Raw genomic sequence first — 22,597 nt, forward strand, 5'->3', positions numbered from 1 at the left:
ATCGCTCATCTCTTTTTCTGGGAGCGGTGAAGTCTCTCTGGCCATCAGCCGCCTGGTCCATGCTCGCAGGCAGGCCTGCGCTGCGCTGCCCACATTGGCTCAGCTACAAGCCTGACTCTCTGCCACACTCAAGGGCTGTCTGACTGGTGCAGCTGGTGCTTCTCTGCTCTGCATCAAGAGGATCATGCTCAGTTCAAGAGGGATGCGAGAGGCCTCTTGTTGCACTCTCGTCTGCCTCTCCCTGCACTCCCTTTCTTGTCTTTAATGTCTACGTCACTGTAGAAACTGGGAAAAACATCAGGTCTGTGCAGCCTGGCTCATTCTTTCTTTCTTTTTTTTTTTTTTTAAAAATCCTTCATGAGTTGCTAGGTGGAGAGAAAAAACCTCCTGTCTCTCCCCAGTGTCTGCTGTGCCCTACTGCCATTGGGTCAGCTATGTGCTGCTGCTCTCCCTCCCTTCAAGCTCATACTGCATTTACTTGAATCCCGGTCAGCTTTTATTTTTGCAACCTTTAGAAACTTAGTGTCTGAATCTTAGATTTGCCTATTTAGTGTAAGGAAAACTGCTTTTCATGATCTTATGTTTTCTGTGGGGCAGATGTCAGATTTGCTGAGCACTGGATGTGCATTAGCTTTTTATTGTGCTCTTTTTATGCTCGTGATACCCAAGGATGTCTTACCCCAAAAGATTTATGTGTACTACAACAAACATACCTCATGCGAAAACAAGGAAACTGCTTAGATCCTTAGTCGTCTTGGTTTTGAGTAAATATGGTGGTCTGACATGGAGCCCTTCTAAATATTGGACTCACAGAACCCGTAATTGGTGGTATGATACTTGTTGGCTTTCAGTGAGTCAAACATAGTCGGGCTGAGAAATGTTTGCTGCTCTTTAAGCCTCTGACCTTATTTTCCTGCAATTTTTAACATCTGAACTAACTGTCTTCATGCAGCTAAGGTGTCCCGTGCTCTGAATAAGACCTATGCTGAGAGACAAACTTGGCAATTAGATCTTATGGTTTGTATTTCATATTAAATTCTTGCACAGAGCGAAGGAGATGCAATTTTCTTTCACTTACCTGACCATCAGTGCCATTTAATTTTATCAGGAAATACCATATCTCTTAAGAGCAGCCTGCCACAGCATTAATACTTATGTGAAAATACTAAAGGGTGTGCATTGAATATACTTGTCTGCATCTGAGCTCTAATCCAAAGCATATTGAAGCTAATAAAAAGATGCTCACTGACAAAGATGAGAGGTGATTCAGACATCAAGTGACAATCTCCTCCAGTTCCAAGTTTCTATTAAGGATTAATTTTCAGCTTTTTCACAAAAAAATAACTGTGTAAAGCCAATTAAAAAAAAAAAATCACATTTGTACATTTAAAACAGATCCAGACTCTCCTTAAAGTTCCACATTTCCATTGTGACTTATCTTTTAGATAGCTCAAAACCAAACATCTCTGTAAGACAGAACTATTCTAAAAATGTGCTCATCATCAAGACGTCTGAGCAGGAAAGAAACACTCAGTAACTGACCCTCTGTGACAGCAGACTGAGGCATCTCTGGAAACTACAAAACCTCCTCAAAAACCTCTTCACTTAAAGGAATATAGGGAAAAAAATGCGCCACACAAGTGTGTTTGGGACCCAAACACAGACAATGTTGGCGTTTTCTGCACTAAAAGTATCACCGAAACTCCCCTTGGTCTCGGTGGGAGCACATGTCAGCAGACACACTCGAACTGGTTGCTTAGAGAAAGGAGGTGACAAAAGCTGTGTTTGCAAAGTGCCAGCCCAGAAGAATATGTTTTACAACAAGTGATCATAAACCTTGATAACAGGCTCACAGAAGAGCCGTGGTCGCAGCAGGGGCCCGGTGACCATACTTTGCTTTGGCTGGTCCTGAGTGTTCAGCAACCCTCATTTCTTATCATTTCTTATTATTGCTGTTATATCGCCTAATTTCCCAAGGTGGGCATAAAACTAGGAAGAGAATTGGAATGACTTCTTGTAGGGCCCATCAAGTCCCTCCAGGACCCACAGTGTGTTGCGTCCTATCCATGCCTGCTACAAAAGGCAGCTACTCCAACTTTGGTTTAGGCTGAGGGGTGATTTTCATAACAGTATAAGGGACTGATGTATCAGATACAGAATCCAAATTCTAGAACTCACTTTCTCTGCATTTCAGGAGATACCCTGAAAAACAGATATACGCTCTCAGTTCTGTGAAGAACACATAAACTTCCACTTCAATGAAGAATTTTTCTTCAATCAATATGGATTATAGAGTTTGTTTTGAATAAATTAATACAGACAATTATGTACCAGGTCAGGCGGACATTGCTAGCAGTTCCCAGAGACACTAAAGAGAAGTGTCAACACCCTAAAGACAAAAATGTGGTCAAAGAAACATTTTTTCAGTCATCCATAGTAATGCGTTTCCTCAGCTCCTGCTCCGAGTTCCCTATCACCCTGTTAACACTGTAGTGTCTCTCTGTGTCTGATTAAGGAGCCATGTTACTTCTCAGCCTGTTAATTCACCCTGTGGTTCAGATCCTCAGCTGATACGAATCTGTGAAGCCCCACTTGAATCTTATGTGCCTGGTTTTCATCTAGGGCGATAACCCTGACTCCAGCGCTACCCAGCTGGTTCACATAGACAAAGGGGTCTAATCCTGCATAGGACCAAATTATGAATCACCTTCCTCTGTGCCAGAAACGTATTTCTGTGGAATTACAGATTAAAACACTTTTCTGAGTAGAACAGTTCCAATAGCTAATGATGTCAAAGGGGTTTTTCCAATTAGCTTTGGCAAGCTTTGGACCAAATTCTGAATGAATAGCATAGTTTTTTCTTTTATTCTTATGACTAAAGAACATTTGACTGTGATAAAAATGTCACGGGGAAACTCCCTTCCCAATCAAGAATGAAGGAAGTTAGTAAAATGGCATACTGTCTGTTCAGTGTCTGTGTAGAGCAGCATCATGAGGTTATCAAACATTTATAGCTTACCATTTCAGCTTTGATATGTTAGTAAACTTGACTTTAACCCCCCCAGCATATGAGAGAAGGTAGTCCTGTCTGGATTTAAATGTACAAAGCAGACCTTTTATCTGTACATGTCGCTAAGTGCTTTCTTGCTGGGCTTTCTGCAGTACTGATCTTGTGGATATTTTTTTCCCTTGCTGCATCATAGCTAGAAACCGCCTTTTTTTCCCACACTGCAATGATTGATTTTCTTTAAAGGCCGTGGTGGTTCTACTAGAAGATGATAGCAGACTCACGGCTTTTCCCCTTGCATGTGTTGTTCTGCAGTTCATAAAGCTGGCTCAGAGGTAAAACGCTTGAACAAGAAAATAAGAAGGTCAGCCGCAAACTGTGTATTTAGTCTCACTTCTTCTGCCTCAGTTCATTTTTGGTTTATGTTTTGGCCCAAACATTGCACAGCATCATCATAAAATAGAGGTACTTATAGCACTGAGTAGCTGGGTAGCTCGAATGAGCACTGGTCAGTGTAGATGTAACTGTGTTGAATGGGTGTGCTGGGCACCACAGAGCAAACTGATTTTTGTAGTCTGCCATCCCAGTACGTACCTGCCTTGGGACAAAGCAGTGGTGTCTTTACAACAGCCACCCACCACTTCTCCCTGCTTCCCTTGTTGTGCTAGGACTGAAACAATCAGCTTCTTGCAAAGCTGTGCTATAAAAATAAGAAGCAGTAACAGACTGGGTTTTCCTTGCTGGCGTTCCCTTGGAACAGCACCAGGGCTTAGTCTCCAAACGCAGCCTAGCCTAGAGGGCACGGTCTTCTGGGGACATTGGTTTTGTCCCCCAGGCTATGACCTACATTTCAGCATTAAGGATGCCTTGTACTGCTATAGGGCTTCCCCGGGGTGGACGGCACTCTTCTGTCTCCAGAGCGGAGCCAACTCAGTCTGTTTATTCTCTATTTTCCCAGTATGTAACAGAGCAGAGCCAACCATGACAGGAATCCATACATATGTATATGGTAATAATGCTTAAACATGGAGGCATCCTTTTCCTGAGTAAGGAATAACAAACAGATTTGCTGTATCAAGAGAATAGAGTAAAAAGCATTCTTTAACTGAGAAAGAATATTTTCTATCTCTACCCACTAGACAGGTTCTGCTAAGCGAGGGCGTCTAATTGGATTTTTTGGGTCTATTAAATCAGAGCAGTGCGAGTTCAATTTCAAAGACATTCACTATTTGTCTTTTCAGTATAAAATCTCTCACTCCCTAAATGCTGCATTTTTTTAAAAGTACCCAGGAAATGGGGTCAGAGTAATCAACCAACTGTTTAGACCACGGAAAAATTTTAAAGGTCTTTTGTAGTCGCATTAGTGAAAATAACATTCAGCTCATTGTAGAAGAATTCCCTTGACTACTCAGTGCTAGTTTTAGAAACTTCTCTATTTGATCACGAAGATATTGTAGCATCTGAATAAAAGCCAGGTCCAGAGAGATGCTGAGCTCTTCCAAGAAGCGCTAGAGCCCTACATAAATTCATTGGTAAATTCAGCAGTCCCAGTTCTCCTCCCACTTTGCCATTTGCTGTGATTTAATACTGAAATTACAGTGGCATTCACAATATGCTGGTTCAATATGTTAGGAAGACTCAAGCAGTGCATAGGTCACACAAATACGGCTCAGGAGAGACGGGGCTGATATTTACTGATGGCTTGGCCCTGAGCAAATCACTTCCCTTTCCTGCGCCTCTCTTTCTTCCCACTCATCATCTGCCTTGCCTATTTAGATCACAGGCATTTTGGGGCACTAGGCTCTCCTGCCTTGCATTTGTGGAGGTACCCATCTGAGACTCTCTTCCACGTCATTGAATTGATTTCAGCAGGAGCTGCATCCAGCACAGAGTTGACTTAAAGTGATGGTTAGAAATGGCATGTCCAGGGAATTGAGCAGCAAAAAGGGACAGATTGCTTGTGAGACAAGAGCATGTTTGGGCTGCAAGGGGCCCAGAACTGAAGTGTTTGTGGAGGAGAAGCGATGCTGACTATGCTCAATGACCCATCTGTCTGTCTATCTGTATATGGAAATTTAATTTTGTCTCTACTGGACTCCATTGGTCTCCACAGTCGTGATTGATTTCAAGGCCATGAAGCCTACGGCTGGGCTTGTGCTTGTTCCTGAACGTGGGACCTGATGTAATTTTCTTCCCGTTGTCTCTGCTGGAGACTCCTCTGCTTGTCAGGAGTACTGGGACTGTCAGTGTTGATGACCCTGATTAAAAATGTCACCAGCTCCAGAGCCAAAGCTCGCATGGTGTCTGAAAATAATACGTCCTGTCAGGCGGGAGCAAAGTTTTCCACCACCTGATGGCTGAGCACTCTGAATGAAAGTGAGCTTGGGAATTTCCAACTTTTAAACCCCTTTGTTAAGAAGAGGGTGAAAGGAAGCCTGACTGAATTGTTTTTTCCCTTCTGGGATTCAATCTGGGACATCTCATGAGCCTTCAAATCCTAACGAAGGTTTCAGAGATACATAAAGAAGTGGCATTTAAATGCTGTGGTGACCAATGCCCTATAAATAGCTGCAAGTGTTTATGGAGAGGGAGGTATTTAAAGACGACAGGGCAACAGACTGAGGGCCTTTCTCACCTTCCCCACTTGCAGTGTTACGGCAAGGACATCAGAGCGGTGCCTGCATGAGGCTCCGGGAGCTCTGCCGCAAACTCAGCCACTTGTCCCTGACTCCAGGTCACCTTTGGAGGCTCTTTCCTTGGTTTATCTCAAGTAGCCTGTCTCAATGGATACTCATGTGTGGGCAAAACTGTGCCTCAGCAGCTGGCCTGCACTGTGACACTTGGCAACTAGGGCACAGTGTCTTGAATGACCCTGGTAAGGATAAGGAGGGACGGAGTGGCACGTAAAGCCATGCCCTAGCGATGTGAGGTTAAGAAACCACACTTCCAGTGTCAGACTCTCCATCACTTTTGCCCACAACAGAAGTGCAAGTAAAATGCTGGCCCTTACCTCTTCAACAAGCTGCAGCATTCGACGGGTGCTCTCAAGGGACTGAAAAAAAAACAGAGGGAAAAAACACTTAGATTTGGCAAGATACAGTTTCCAACACTAATGTGCAGGCTCATGCTGACAGTATGTTTTTCCTACACTCTTTGCCTTCCCTCAAAATCAGGCCACCAGCAGGGTACTGGTGATCTCTCCGTCTTCAGCTCTCTGTCAGCGCTCGCTAATGCAGCCGTTGCCGTCGCATCTCCAGGCAGCTGCGGTCTCTAAGGCTGGTGCTGCCCTTGCTCGCACGTAGGGCTTGGAACAGCTGATGTTCCACTTTAAAAATAAAGTCTGTGGTCTTCAGCTAAGACTTTTCAGAGACCTAATTGGTGACTTCTAATATTTAGTAGGTTTGGGAAATTGAAGGAACCCTCAGAAAATATTAAATTGCTGCTTTTTGCTCTGAGGGCAGTTAAATTGATGCAGACTCTAATGCCTAAATCAAACTCACCATCAATAAATGCCTTAATCTAGACTAAACATGACATTAAATTTTACCCCAGCTCATTTCTTTTCCAATTCTGCTTTCAGTGTAAAGCTGACAGAAAACAGAATCAGGCCTAGAAATCCTTTGCCGGATTAGCTTCTATTTCTGCATGTGTCTAAAAATGCCAACCCCGACCCCAAGTTTCCGGTTTAGCTATCGGTCTCACTTCATCAGCAAGCTGGTCGGCACGCCGCTGCATTTCTTCCAACTCATTGCGCATATCAGCGTCTTCCGCCATTTTAGCTGTGGGTGTGTTCGTGGAAGCTGCCGATCAGGGATTTGTGCTCAGCTGCTTGTGAGCCTGGAAGACAGCGAAAAGGGAAAGAAACAGTGTGGTTACGCTCCTTGACTCACTGAATTGCGCTTAAATGTCAGTCCCACAAAAGTGCTTTTATTACGAGTGCCCTCACCCAAACTCTTTTGTTCTGGATAGCAATTCCTATATAGTAGAGAGCACACAGGATTTTTCAAGGTGGTGCTTTATTCCTGTATTATTAATCACTTACGAAGAACAAGGTATCCTTGTCATGTTCTTTGAGGAAAATCCTTCTTTTTTTCTTAACCTTTCAAATGCTACCCGTATCAAAGCAGGAGATTCAGGAGCTGTTATTTGCTACCAGAAACCCATTCATTCTTCTCTAAAATTAAAAGTCTTAACTTGAAGGAGCTCAAGGTTAAGTCTATGCCCCTCATGTCCTATATTTCATCTGCATCGCTTGGAGGGCCAGGCACTGAGGTAACATATCTGCAATGAAATTAAAGGCAATGAAACTTTGCAGATTTTTATCAGCTAATGACTCGTCTGCCATGCTCTAGTTCAGACTCTGAAACAATATTTACAGGTAGATTGGGTGTTGTCTACCTGGGAGAATCCTTCGTTTCAGGGGAAGTGACTAAAAGACCTAACTGGTATTTTCAACTTCTCCCCAAAGAGGGTCAGATCCTGAACTTCTGCCTCTCAATACAGAACGAGGCCACTGAGCTCATCCTAACCAGAGATCAGGATGTAGCCCATTAATCCTCATTTGGGTAGGGTTTCTTTTTTGTTACGAATTCGAGCTAGCTCTGATTACTGAGCATGACTTGATTAAGAAAGGCGGGTCCTCCTACCATCTGTCACGTCTTTATAACAACAACACTGGCTTATTTCTTTGCTTGATTCAAGGCACAGCACATCACAAATTACTGCTCACTGAATGTTAGATTTGTTCATTGCAGGAAACCCTAATCCCAGGTGCAGAGGAGGTGGGGAAGTTGTGGGGGACTGCAAATAAACAGCCATAAAGCACATGCCATCATCCTCAATTACAGAAAGAGGACAAAAGCAGCCCATTTCGGCAAAGCTGCTCTAAGAAGGCAAAATCCCAGGGGCTATTTTCTGTCCTGTCTTTGCAATACGCACAGCCTTTATGAAACAAGATAAGTCAGGGCAGAGCTTGGCTCTAAAATTTTAACAAAAATAACTCTGTTTAAATGGAAGTTTACTATCTATTGGAGATATATCTGTTCCTCGCTTTGACAGCGCTCACTGTCAGGACCAGGGGAGTATGGGCTGAACAGGTACAACTGAGGGGCAGAGAAATTTCCTGGATCACACCCTGTTTGCTTAGAAATGTATAAGGAAAGCAGACAGCCCCTTGCATTTCCTCTGCAGCTTCAACAACGTATTTGCTGGTTTTCTTATCTAAGAGGGAATATGTGACCTTCATGCTTTTGCATTAGCTGTGCCCTCGCTCGTGGTTGCTTTTCCTCTTTGAAGCCACAGCAGGAAGAAATCCATCTCGAAAAGTCAGCCCTGCAGCTACTGGTACAGCATCTCACTTTCATCGCTGAGCACATCGCTGCATCCTTGTCAGAGGGAGACTGACATTTTGTGATGGGTCACACAATGTTTAGGAGCCCAAATGTATGCTGGAGAAGAAACCCACCCGGTTCTGCCAGCTGCATGGTCACAGCAGTGCGAAGGACCAAGCTTAAGCAACTCATCTGCAGCCCTGGCTGATGCAAACAGGGAGCTTAATTTCATGGCTACTACTCAGACTGGTATCAGGCACTTCAAGGATGCTCACAAACAGCAGTAAACAGGCTTTACAAAAAATGGCATGCTCTGAGGATTAGGCTGAAAAGATGAACCAGGAATCAGTCTCCTCCTGAAGGGCATGGGAAAGTGTGGGGACACTCACAAGGCCACCCCAGCCTTCCCACCCTGCTGCTGCACTTGCACTGCCTTTCGGGGCACATCATGCAGCTTCAGGAAGACACTGCTCCTGATCAGCAAACGGAGTGTGCTCAGCTGGGATAAAAATAAATTACTTCAGTAAAGAATCACTCTCCAAACTCCTGTCCCACTTGGCACAGGCTGGCTCTAGCACCGGTCACTGCTTCACAAACTGTATTTTTTCCCAGATTGAGGCAAAACTCAGCATTTAAATATTTCTGGCACAGCCTCTGCGACAGAATACCAGGAGTAAGTCTGCAGACCTAGTTTAGAATATTTAGTTAAAATAGTCTCCTCTGCCTGGATCCCTCGCTACACTTGTGCTGGCAGAATAACAGCACTGATCTTTAGCAAAAATCAGGACAATTTAGACATGACTTCGGGACTGATCTAATTGGTACATACATCTAACTGTGAGGGGCACGGAACTGGTTTTGCGCTATGTCTATCTGGTAGCTATTTACTAGCTGTAAAGTGGGAGGCGATGCATCAGTGGGAGGATGGGATGCTAACAGGGGGTTTGGTTCGGTCTCTAAGCATATCCAATGCAAGCTGAATGATTACAGACCTGAAGCGAGTGAAGGTGAGATGAGTACTTCTACTGACAATAACAAATAATAACAGTATGTTTGTCAGTCACTGCAGATAATAAAAATTGCACAGAAAATTCAGTCCTCAAGTATATTCCAGCCTGACTTTTGATCTTTTACTTATTAATTTTTGATCCTGAGCCAGCAGTGGTCTTGGGTGGTGCAAAGAAAAGAAACAAAGTGGAGAAACTTTGTGTTTCTCTTTAGAGTTATCCTTCCCGGTTAGTTAGAACGATCAGTTGGCATCTTAGTGACAGACGCATCCTTTTTGCATCAAGCTAAAAAAAATGTCAGAGGTTGTAACCAGAGAGATGTTTTGTAGCAAGTGATCGAACTTGACAGGTTTATTGAGATTGTTTGGTATTTGTAAAGCACTTAGAATGGATTGAGGAATAGCGAAAAGCATTCTTCCAGACAAGTCATTTTACATCAAGTTTTAGTTATAAACAAAAGTGCCCCGCAGCAGTGCTGATTCAACTTTATTTAATAGAAAACCGTGCTCAAGAATCAATAACAGTTACTCATTTGCACACAGTATGATAAACTGCCTATGTTTTGCAGGTGGCCGTGAACGGGTTTGAGTTTTTTGCAGATTTTGCAGTTCAAAATGTGGAATAGGACAGATTAGAGACAGTATTTTCCTTGAAAAGCCTCATTTAGGCTGAAATTCCATTCTAGCATCATGAATTTCCAACAACAAACCCTGTTACCAATAAAATCCTGTAGAGAGAGGATTTATATGTTTTAAAGGGAATTCTTTCTCTAGAGTGCGAATGAACAGTTTTCCCTCCATGGTGTCTCTTAGGAACACCTATATGTAGTCCTCTTGATGTATTAAAACATTGAAACAGAATGATTACAGGAATGGCCAAGAAAAGGTAAACCATAACGGATTTGCTTACACTAATTACCAGATGGACTTTCAAAAGCATGAAGTCTGTCTTTGGTGCCTTTGAAACCCGCAACTCTTTTAGTAAAACGGAAGCAGACCACAGATACTATTGAGGACTTTGAGGAATAAATTCCTTGTGGAATTTTTATTTTTGAAAATAGCTAATCTTTTGCATTCTGTTCTCATTCAAGCTGATTTGAACCAAGTATCAAAATCCTGTAATTGCCATAGGAACCCCCAAGTTGACTGGAAATAACCTCTCCAAAATGTACTCTTGTACTTTCAACATAAACTACCTTTTACTTTGTCTACAGTCACTGCGCAGATGACAGATGAGAAAACAATAGTTGTGATGTAATATGTTAATCTCTTTAGATCTAAAACCTTGATAAAAAAAAAAAATAGTTCCTACAGAAGTTACAGCCACTTGCACGCACTCAGTTGATTTGTGTTTCTACTTGCAATAATTGTATAAACAAATGCAAGCTCAAAATTTCACAAGGACCTTGGTTTTTCCGTTTCAATAAAGAAAACAAAAATCCTCTGGGTTCACACAGAAACATGCACGATGCTCTCTTAAAAGGAGATAAAAGTCCAAACACGGTTACAAAAAACTGTGTAGATCATGTACCAAGCTGTGTTCTGTGTCTTCTAGAGAACGCAAGTCACTTCAGGAACTTGGGTGACTTACATCAAATTCTCTGTGAGCCAGTCTTATACATTATGCCGGTGCTCATACAGTAGCACAAAAACAGAGTAAGGGTTAAAGAAAAATACAAAGAGAGAGTGGCTAATGGAAACCCATTGGCTATTATACTTTGAATTCTGCATCTGCTATTTTAGTAGCATTCAGATGCAATAAAGAATCTCAGAGTGAGAACATTATATATCCTTATGGAGTTATACTGAAGCCTAAGAGAGACCTACATATATCCCCAGAGGAAGAGAGATACAATGAGTGACCTTTGGAAGCAAATATTTGCTTCACAGTGATATAAACACTTCAATGCAATAAATACAGGAAAATGAAAATGCTGCAATTTACTGTGGTGAAGGCAACACTGCAATAAAGTGTTCTTTTTTAAGCACTCTCCCTGTTATTAAAGGACACATCTATTCTTCTTGTGGATATTTGTAGCCAGAGGATGACTGCATTGGCGTATTCTCCTAAAAAAGTCCGAGTCGGTCAATACCATGCTTTATGCTTCTTTCTTGTAGGATTGAAAGAGCGTTACCGCAGTGGTGTGGCTTTAGTAGAGCCACAGAAAACCCAAAGAGACACTTTGGATCAACCCTCTCAGGATGGATCTTGAGCCATTTAAAGCTGGATCTTGGTTTGCAGCTATTCTCCTTTCATTTTTAATCTGGTCGTTGGTAGAAGGAGAAACACATGCTGTCAAAGGGAGAGATGAAGTTCTGCTACAGATGAAAGAGGTGATCCTTGCTCCCCAGTGTTGCCTTGCAGCCATTCGGTCGGCTCCCTGGGTGCTGTTCAAGGCAGGTTCAGCCACGACGGAGCCAGGCACAAGGCAGTTCTGGGGCTGTATAGGATCCTCCTCTCAAGATGAACATCCTTTTCTCTGCTGGATGTCCTTGACACCTATCACTGCCCAGCAGAGAGCTATCTAGAGCTCAGCTGCCCACTGTGTTGGCCATGTCCTTCACCACCTTCACCAGCCTTCCCTAGATGAGCTTTTTGCAGCTGGCTTACAAGAAATGCACCGGTATTAATCCCAAAGATCAGTCTAGACCAGAAATTGCCAATGAACACTGGTAGGGAATGAAATGATATCGAAAGTGAGAACCTGCTGCAAAAGGATGTTTAGATACCAGTACCTGTGTGTGTTGCTGACACCAGCAGGCTCCCCCTGAAACTGAGGATGTACTGTTTGAAGGCAAATCCCAACAGAAAGCCAAGAAAGGCGTGTGTGTGCTGCCCACATTCAGTGAGACAAGCACCAGCTGCTGAGAAATTATTTCAGGGAGTTGGGAGTATAGCTTTTACAGATCGTGGGCTCTCAGCAATGGCCCTCACAAGCTGTAACTCTTCTGGGTTTTGACTTCTGTCATCTCCATTTCACCCAGCGCTCACCACAATTAAATCCGTCTATAACAGAAGCATTTCCTGCTTTTGCTCTTATTGTATTTTAATTGATTTGAAAGCACTCGGAGAACAAATCAGCTGATTTTGTAATGAAAAATCCTATTTAAAGATTTTATGCTATTGCATAAAATGTAACAATGAAAAATTACTCAAATTTGTTATTTAGATTTAAATTTTAAATAGCTCTGAAATAAATCTTGAGGAACATCTGCTTCTTAGATCAACTCAGCACAGCCTATTGCCTGGATGTAATCTATTCACAAGATTTTCGGCAAAGTTCTCATTTACGAAGAAACACCTTTGTTATGTTGGTGTTACTGATCAAGCCAAAAAGCTGCCTCTGTGTTTCCATAGGATATGTTAACGTTAACCTGTGGCTCAGACAGCTCATCTCTCTTCTGTTGCTGTCCCACAGTGTGTTGCTTGCAAGCCTTTGGGCCCAGCTCCACAGCCCAGGCTGATGGAGTACAGAGATAACAAATTTCACTCTGGTTTTTGCTTGATATTCAGTAAAGAATAATGCCTGCTGGTGAGGGCTTGTCAGGGAGTGACTTTGGAAAAGACAGGCACTGAGATCTTGCAAATCTGAATTCAGGAGAAACAGGCAATTCCTAGTTTGTCACTGTCTTCCTGCATCGCCTTAGACAACTTATTTTACTGTCCGGGCTTGCTTGCGTTGCCTGCAGATAGAGCTACGTGAGATGCTGTAGGTATTTGGTTTCCTGCTGCTGACTGTATCTGTCAGCATCGTGCAGATGTCTTGGATACCCTCTGATGGGACTGCTGCTCCATGTTTAACAACTGAATCTGTCTCACATCTACGCAATACGGATAAAATTCTTCTTTTCCTTCCTATCTTATCCCGTTTTTTTTCCTGCTTAAGTTGCAGGTGTTTCAGGGCATGGACTGGTACTTGGTTTGGGGATGTATGTGGTGCAGGACAATGGGGGCTTTTGGATAAATGCTAGTGAGCACGATGTATTCTCATGCTGCATCTCTGTGCCAGAACCCATACCTAGCTGGAACGAGAACTCTCCAGTCAGAGGCCAAAATGAAGCTTTTGAAGTATAATTAAACAAAATTGTGACTCCTGACTATTTGCTGAATGCATTGGAAAGTAGTTGTCCTATGGGTTTGTGTTGCTATAATGACCAAAGAAAAAGCTGAACAAAATGATTTCTTAGTGTGAATGCAATTCCGCAACGTAAATGTGCTAGCAGGGGAATTATACTTCTTGTGAAGGTGGGCACCGCTACCCCTGGCAAACCCCCTGATCATTACCGGGTAAATGAGCGTGATTGCGTGTACACACAGTTGCAGTGCAGCAGACAAGTTGTGTTGACACAACCGCTCCGTGCCTCCGGTTTCTGCAAATCAGGAGGTTATGAGTGATACATCCCACGCTTCCCCCAGGCACTGCAGCCAGGGGCAACGGCAGGTGGGAAAAGTTGCCGTTGAGATCTTGGAGAGGAACAGGCAGCCATAAAAGAAAATGCCTGGAGCCACCCCATCCCAATACAAAGCAAGTCGTTGTTGTCCTGTCAGTTGTCAGACAACATTGCGGTTTTATGAGGCTCCGACATGTGTGTGTTGCTTTAGCAGGCTCCTGCGCGGAAAAAAAAAAAGAAGCACAGAGCAGCCATTTTGTAACAATTTCACTTCAGAGTAATAACAACTTGACTTTCTACCCATTTCACTGCTAACAAAACTGCTTTGGAAAATAAACCTTTCAATGTGTTATCTCTTTGCAGTCATTTCTACAGCTATGTACCCACACATTTTTCCCTTGTTTTTTTTTTTTTTTTTCTTTCTTTCTTTCCGACAGCAACAGAAAAACATTGCAGGCAAAAATGTTTGGGTTTTTTCTGTCTGGGAGAACGACCAGCCAGAGTGGTGCAGGGTAAAGAATGAAACCCTCGTACCAGGATTGGGCACCTTGTCTGGAGGGAGCTGCTGGCACCACGGAGGATACAGAACAGAGACCTGGACTGAACAGGCTGCTGTGACTCTAATTCCCTGCTATCACAGGTAGCTGCCTCGTACAGCTTCATTTAAAATTTCGCAAGCAATGTCCTATGATTCCTGAAGTTTATTGTGTTAGCACTAGTTCTGAGACCAGACCCTCACTTCTCCAGCATCCAGAGAATATTTCACTTCTAGCATAAATTAATTCACAGCCAGAAGATAGCAGCTTGTTCCTGTGCTGGTCTTGTCCTGTGGCTTAAATAGTTTCTCTCCTTCCCTGCTCTCTCCTTCTCTCTCTTTATGAGGTATATAAACAGCAATCATAACCTTTTTCAGCATTTCTTTTGACATGAAAGATCAGATTCTGTTCATCCTTTCTTGGTAGATGGACTGTTGCCCTGATTATCCTAGCAGCTGTTGGTTATATTGGTTCCAGTTTGAATTAGTCTTCTCTGGAAAAAGGTGGCTGAGATTTCACAGAGTATTTTAAATGAGGATACGGGCTTTGCTCGAAGGGCTCAGTGCTTCCCCATCCCTCCAGGAGATACCTACTCAAAAATATCCTACAACCTCACTTGCCATTTGCATAGCGGGATCTTGGTGGCTCAGGACAAGAAATCCAGGTATTATTAGAGAGGATTAAAGAAAATGTCTTGACTCATGATAGAGCTATTTACATTCTGTGGCCAGAACCTGGGAGAAAAACAAAAGGTATCTGCTCAGCTGGAGGATGAGATTTCTGACTGTGTCATGATTTTCAGTGAAACCCACACCCTGAATTTGTTCAGGTCTTCCTCAAAATACTCACTCACTACCACTGCAGCAATATGAAGCAGTCAGCCTCTCTTCTCTTTGGTTATATTCCAACCTGTGTTTCTTTAAGCTACTAAATCTGATTAAAGGCCAATTTTAGAAGCGAGGGGTGACAGTCACGCCCCATTTCAAGTTGGAGGAGGTTTCACCGCTGCCATTAGTGGCGTCAGGCTTGCAGGTGGAGCTACCGGCCAACAACATGCTTGTAGACACTGGCGGTGTGTGGAGGGGGAACAGCAGAGCGTGGGCGTGTGGGTCTGTGTGCAGACATAGAACAGGAGTGCTTGGCATCTTAAATGCTTTTGTGCCAGATGTTTATGGGGCTCTACCGGCCCCCTTCTGTTTCTCTTAGGTAAATAAATGGATTGATAAATGGAATATAAAAATAAAATGGAATTTTTGCAAGACATTTATTGAGGAATTTAGAAGACAGCAAGGAATAAGCAAACTGCATGGCAGATTTTCCTGGAGAGCATAAAGGAGTTCCCACTAGGCTGCATGAGTCCTGTTGCATTTCATAGAATTATAGAATGGTTTGGGTTGGAAGGGACTTTAAAGATCACCCAGTTCCAACCCCCTTGCCCTGGGCAGAGACACCTCCCACTACACCAGGTTGCTCCAAGCCCCGTCCAACCTGGCCTGGAACACCTCCAGGGATGGGGCAGCCACAGCTTCTCTGGGAAACCTGGGCCAGGGGCTCACCACCCTCACAGGAAAGAATTTCTTCCTGATATGCAATCTAAATTTACCTTCTTCCAGTTTGAAACCATTACTCCTCTTCCTGTCACTTCCTGTCACTTCCTGTCCCTTGTAAAAAGTCCAGCTTTGTTGTAGGCCCCCTTCAGATACTGGAAAGCTCCTATATAAGTCTTTGCTGTTCCTAGGTTTGTAGAAAGAAACTGTTCCCTCTGCACAATCTTCTCAAGAATGCCCACAGCTCCTGGTCCAGCCCTCTGCCTTCACATACACATCCAAGCCTCTCTCCCACCTCCTGGTCTAAGTTAAATGTCACCTCTGCTGAGCGCCCCAAACCCAAATGATCTTTTTGGGGTGAGGGCAGTGACACAGTGTGGGCCAAAGGCAGGCACAGATTTCCCGGGAAGGCAAGTGGGACCTGCATCCACCCTTGGCTTGTAGCACCAAAGGTGTTAAGCGCCTGTCTGCACAAAGCGTTATTGTTCCTTTACCTCACTGTTTAAGAGTTGCTTACAGACAATGATTGTGAAGTCCAGAGATTTTGCAGGTGGTATGAGACACCTGCTTTCAGTGGGCTTCAGGAAAGGGGTCGATCACAGCCTGGGAAGTCAGTGGGCAGCGAGCAGCAGCCTGTTCACTCACATCTCTCCCACAGAGGCTGAATCAATCCGATTCAACCTTATAAAGTCACCGTAATACAGAAGATGAACTGTGTCTGTGCCTATTAGCTACCCCCTGGTGCTGCAGTTAGTGTCTGTGAGTCAGGAGTGCTTCCGCTTCACAACAGGTAATGTGGCATGAGAAAATTACAGTAACAGCCCTGTCTGCTCATTCTTTTGCTCTTAGTCCTGCCAGTGGGGACGTCTCACACATCAGCATGGTGGCAACCAACCGGCTGCTGTGGGTTTGTGTTCGTGGGTGAAGGGTCTTTCTCCGTACCTTCATAAATCGAGAGGAGCAGACCCTTTGGCAACATAGAAAGTGAATTGAGTTTCTGCAAGAGAGCATTCAATAGGAGTGGTTGTTCAAACGGCCTCACTCCTCATTGCCTCAACACTGTCTAAGTCTTCTCTGCCTTTGCAAAGTCAGTGCAAAATGCCGCCGTCTCAGAAGAGTTACACACGCTGATATTGTATGCAGACCAAATCAATGGCAGAAAATTCAAAATGATCCAAGAAAGCAGACAGACAGCTGAAGAAGGCTGAATGGATGATAGAAAGGAAACCCACAAGTATTACAAGAAGAAAAGAGAGCACATTTGCATTGGCCTCTAGCACAAAGTAGAGCTAATTTCTGCTGTATTTTGTGGAAGTCTGCAAGTTAGGGGGAAATTTTGTGGTAATTTTATTTAACTTAAAAGTGATTTTTTTTTAATTAATTGAATGGAACAGTGAATAACTCAGTCATTAAAACAGCTACAGGATTCTTCTTTTGTACGTTAAAAATGGTTAATTTGATTCTATCTCTTCTTTACTAATCCTGATGCTTTTAGGACTGGATGAGTTGTCAGTGTAACTAGTGCTTTTACAAGCTTAGTATGGAATGGCTGATGATTTTGGTAGAGGGGAAAATATGGCAAAAGATTTTGTGGTGAAAGAACAATAACCAAATACTTTAGTTTAAAAGATTGGCAGTGACATAGCTAATACCACCAGCATCAGTGTTGTCATAGTTTTGATTTCAAAGCCATAGAGAGGAATAAGGTGTTCCCCTGATGGTCTTTGTTACAGCTATCAGCAGATTCAGGCAGACAACATTTCATTTCTTTCTGCACGGTTTATGTTTGTGAGATTTCATCGCAGTCCAGGACTCACACTGACCCCTGCCCCTGAGCTGTATTACACCAGTAAGGACTTACTTTTCCTGCGCTGAACAGGACTTGATTACTGTGTATTTGTTGAATTGAGTGCTGCACAAGCACCACTCCTTCACTCCTCAATGTTCGGTCTTAGTTTTATGCTCTTTTTACTCTCTCAGCACCGTTGTAAACGCAGTATTGCCTTGCCAGAGGAACACGCACGCACTTGGCTGCTGGGCCAAAGGGCTGTGGCTTCACTGGGGCTTTTGTGGGTAAGTTTCAGTGGTTTTCGGCGCATTTGTGTGGACACTGAGGCAAATGTGTGATGCCAAAAGACACCATCTTCTAGCAAGAGCCGGTAGTGTAGATTCTGGCTTAAGCAGCTGTGACCTTAAGTTTAAGAAAAATGAATGAAAGACAATTAATGCAATTATTGCTACATATAAACATTTTAATAGGGGAGTAAAATTCTATACACTGCGATCATGAGGGTATTAAGGATCTAAATAGACAACTTTACTGCCTTGTACCTATGGTAAACAAAGCAATTCATTATGTTTATAATATTCATCTTTTCCTTTCATTCTACCTGGTGGTAAAAGTGTGGCCATGTTTCAACCAATGGACCAATATATTTTTAGCAAAAATCTTCCTTGACTAAATCGCCAGAGTCAAATCAGCAGCTGACAAAATATAAGCATTATGAAACTGGTCTGATGATGTTATTTGTAGAATGGGATTTTTAACAAAAGAAGGGTGATTTTTTTCAGCTATGAGGTACAGCAAAGATGTTAAAGAAAAGGTCTCATTGTCTTTGAGAGTCTTGGTTATCGCTGATTATTCACATGCTTTTCTTTTTCAAATTAAAGAGACGGGGCCCTATCTTTAAAGAAACATTTTCATTGTCCATATATGAATCTCTCTGTCTGTCCCTCCTTCTGTTCATTATATCATACAGCGTTTGAAGCAGGTAGCAAGAAGGAAGGGAGCTTGCCAACTTGAGGTTTTTCCCCTGTGCATGCAGGCATTTGTGATGAGGGCACTGTTAGGTGGAAATGCAACACCATACGTGAAATAGAAAAGGCACAAGAGTTTATAGGCCTGAGTCAAAGCTTCAAGGAACTGCTATCCAAAATATGTCTGAAAGGAGTTCAGGAGACCATGTGCACCTCTCCAATACTGTCAATGGATTTTCTCTAGGGCAATGGAGCTTTAATAATGGACAAATAAAAGGAAAAATGAAGGAGGTTGACCTTTCCGAGGGCGCTCTGAGTTACCCCCAAGGATGTTTTCTGGTTTGCAGACCAACAGCCACGCTCTTGGCTCAGGGCTCACTTTCTGCATGCCCAAGGCAGCCTAGCCCTATCCCCTGCTCCTCTCCTCTACTATGGCAAAAAGTGCCATAGTCTCCACTGGGAACTTAAACTGTGGAAGTACGAGTTAAAGCTGAAGAAAATCCATGAGCTTTGAAAAGCTTCCTTCCTTCCAAGAAAGAAAAAGAAAAAGCCACAGCCACATTATAAAAAGAAAGAACCCTACTTGGTTTTTAACTACCCTCATTCTCTGTTTATACATAGGTGATACGCGTGACGTGAGTATGTAAAATGCACAGGAAAATATCTTTTTAAAATGCAGTTTATATGGCAAAAAGGCCTGGGAACCCAATTTTATGCCAATAAGTCTTTTACAGATCTACATTTGATTATTTCAAGGCTCCTTTATAAAGTCACAAGGACAAAAAATTTTGCTGCCATTGAACAGCTCATCTCCCTGAAGTGAAACTGGACCCATTACCAGCCCATACCCGCTGCCAAAAACCTGCAGTTTTGCACATCCCATTCAGAAAAGGGAGAGGATCTGGCTGCTCCCCTCACTGGGCACGACTGGGAGATTAAACGCGAAGATCCTAGTGTCATATCCACTGTTCATTGCTGGTGAATATTTATACCAAAACTGATAAATTGTGAATGGCTGTTTAAAATGTATACTTACAATGCACTTACAGTTGCAGCAGTCAAATATTGAAAGCATCTGACATTTCTAGGCTAAGTAACAAATTATATTAGCCACAGGAATGCGTAATAGTACCCCACGGATATGCAAAACTTATTCACTCATTTTCAAAGGCCACTGCTGCTTTCTGATTCACACCTACAACTAATTCCTGGCTGCTACTCATTTCCCAGGAATCAGTAAAATAAATTCGAAGAGGCCAAGGGCACAGACGCACACTGGCTTTCCCTGGTACAGGGTATGAGAACTCCTCATTATTTATTACAGGCTCACGCGGCTGATTTAGAAACCTATCTTTCCTCTGAAGTCCATTTCAGCCTCCACAGACCGATGAAAAAACCCCAGCACGCTCCTACACTGCAGATTACCCAGACTTGCAGGCAGGGATTTAGCTGTACTAATACAAGAGCACAACTTCTATTCCTTTTTTTTCTCCTTTCTTTTTTTGTTGACCAATCAATTCAACAACAGGCTAGATAGTTCCTCAAGGGCATCGCTTTCAACCACGTGATAGGCAGATTAACAGAGAGGCTGCAAAATCCTTTCCGCTCAAACTGTTATAACAGAGGATCAAAATCTTTCCCTCTGCGTGGGGATTTTTATTTAGCTAGTTCTTTTTATTCAGTTTGCACATGTTTCTGAAGGAATTAAGGCCTGCAATGGTACATAAGGTGGTCTAGTTTGGTTTCTAACGTTTTCGTTTCAATTTGTGTTTGGGAGTAGAAGGTTTTCCAGTTCCTTGTGGGAATGTTGTCCCTTCCCTGGGTCTTATGGTTGCATCGTTATTGGTTGAATCTCGTCAACGCACAGATGGTAGCCCTGAAAGGTCAGAACTTAAAAGATTTTGCAAGAGCTCCCCCTTTTCCCTGCTGAAGTTTGTGTTCTCATTGAGGGAGACGAATGTATTGAAATAGGCTGTGATACAGTCTTTGTGGGAAAGACGTGGGAAAGACGTGAGCTGGGTGGGTCCTATGGGGTTACATGAGATTTACAGAGCTCTCCCGAACAATACAACATGAGATTAAATTTGATCGCGTAAGGAAGATAAACAATTGACTGATTCTTGGCCCCAGCAGCCTGGCTACGGGGAAGCTGATGTGCCAACTAGCTTGCGGCATAGAGGCATGTGGGGATTCCCATTAAAACCCTTTATATTTAATGCACAGATCTCTGAGGTATGCAGGTACAACTACTGCTGACAGCAAGAGGGGATATTCACTGTAGTAGCACGGGAGTGTTTTTACTGGAGAAAGCAGGACTCAAAAAACCCAAACAAAAGCAGAGAAACAGACTGCCTTATATTCATCCAGGTCATCAGCACACCTGGAGCTACGTAGATTGAGGATCGCATGTGAAGGTGTACACACAGCATAGCCAAGAGGTCTCTTTGGCTACAGCATGTGTTGAAAAAAAAAATTAACCCACTCGTTCAGCTGCTGAACAATGAACCACAGCAGTGAGCTGGGACAAGAGCAATTCACGTGCTGCCAGAAGAGACGGCAAGAATAAACTCAGCAAAAAAAAAATTAATAGCTGACATCGAGAGCAATCACAGTCTGGTCACGAACAAGTTGCAGAATTCAACAAATAGCAGATTTCCCCAGAACTGTGCTTGGATATTCCCACAGTATTACTGTCAATATCCTACAGCTCCAGATTTCAAGCTGGGGAGCAGAGTGTGTGCTACACAGCTGAAGGCAGGAGGATTTTGCCTCACTGCCTGGCAATGAAAGCTTCAATTCTTTTTTCATTTAAATCCCTAAACCTTTTTCTGCCATCACTGGGAGCTACATGGGGTGACTTTGGGCCTTTAAGACCAGAGGCTTTATAAAGAGCCATGCCAAAATGAAGGAATAAAATATTCCTTGCAGTGGATGAATAGTGACAGCCAATCTGATTCTTCTAAACATTAAAATGGTCCTTGTTTTACATCGGAAAAACAGCATTTTCCTTCCAACCTCTACCTTCACAGGACTCCCATTTATTTAGGCACATCTGCATTCGTTCACCTGAGCATAAATCCAGAGAAATTCTGGGTTCCAGCGCAGACAGTCTGCTTTTCCATCTCTCTAAATGAGAGCAGAGCTTGTCCCAAGGACAGGCGACAATCAGCAGTGCTGCCTCCAGACCGTGGCAGAGATGACTCACTCAGACTCAGCCCCCAGCAGCCCGGGAGCAAGCGGCACTGTTGCTTATGAAGCTGCAGCATGACAAGGACCACGGGGCAAAGCCCGTGGTGAGAGTGAGGTGGGGGTGTACAACTCGTAACGCTGAGCACATCTGGCCCAGCACGGTCTATGGCACAGAGGAAATGCCTGAATAAGAGGGATGGCAGCAGACGTCCTCCCAAAAGGCACATTCAGTGGTGGCAGGTGATTTCTGGCCATGTCCTCAAACAGGGAGTTAGGAGGTGGTACACTGTGAAGCCTGTGAGATCAGGCATTGTAAAATAGGGAAAAGCACCCCACAAGGTGCTTTTACACTTTTAAGTGGCCAGGCAGTCAGTGTTCAAGGCAGATGGTGCACCCAAGGGGTTTGCTGGAGCTGTTTAGGAAACAGTAAACGTGTCTCTGCTCTGAGATTCACCAGTGGAGAGCCATTGTTTCAGGTTTTGGTAGAAATGCTCCGATATCAGCCAAAACCCCTTTATTTTTTCAGCAGGTTTTATTTTTGCAGAGCTCTCCCTTAGCTTCTGTCCCTTCTGCAAATGTATGTTTGAGGATTTTTAGAAATAGGAATATTTGGAAGACAAGAACAATACTTGCTAATGAAGTAATTCATCAGTAAAATTAAGTTCCAATCAAAAATATTGACATGCTTTACTATATATTTATAGATACTGCTCCTGTAAGTAAAGTCAGCAGGATGGGGCATGAATGTGACTTGAATGTAATCCAGTTTAAATCTAAAGCAGTCATTACTTTCTTGTGTATTTTGTGTCATCTAAATTCGTGGATGAAAAACC

General features: G+C 43.2%; 1 protein-coding gene across 2 annotated transcripts in view; it reads right to left on the reverse strand.

Annotated features, from left to right (window-relative positions):
• The window catches only part of SNAP25 (synaptosome associated protein 25), a 63,757-nt gene that overhangs the window by 21,902 nt on the left and 19,258 nt on the right, over nt 1-22,597 (reverse strand). For both annotated transcript variants that reach the window (XM_074578467.1, XM_074578468.1), the window contains exons 2-3: nt 6,710-6,844; nt 6,018-6,059 (exon numbers count right to left, since the gene is read on the reverse strand). In XM_074578467.1, the coding sequence (XP_074434568.1) occupies nt 6,018-6,059; nt 6,710-6,781 (114 nt within the window). In that variant the 5' untranslated portion in view covers nt 6,782-6,844. The remainder of the gene's footprint in view (nt 1-6,017; nt 6,060-6,709; nt 6,845-22,597) is intronic.

Source organism: Larus michahellis, chromosome 3 (genome assembly GCF_964199755.1).
Source record: "Larus michahellis chromosome 3, bLarMic1.1, whole genome shotgun sequence".
Taxonomy (NCBI): Eukaryota; Metazoa; Chordata; class Aves; order Charadriiformes; family Laridae; genus Larus; species Larus michahellis.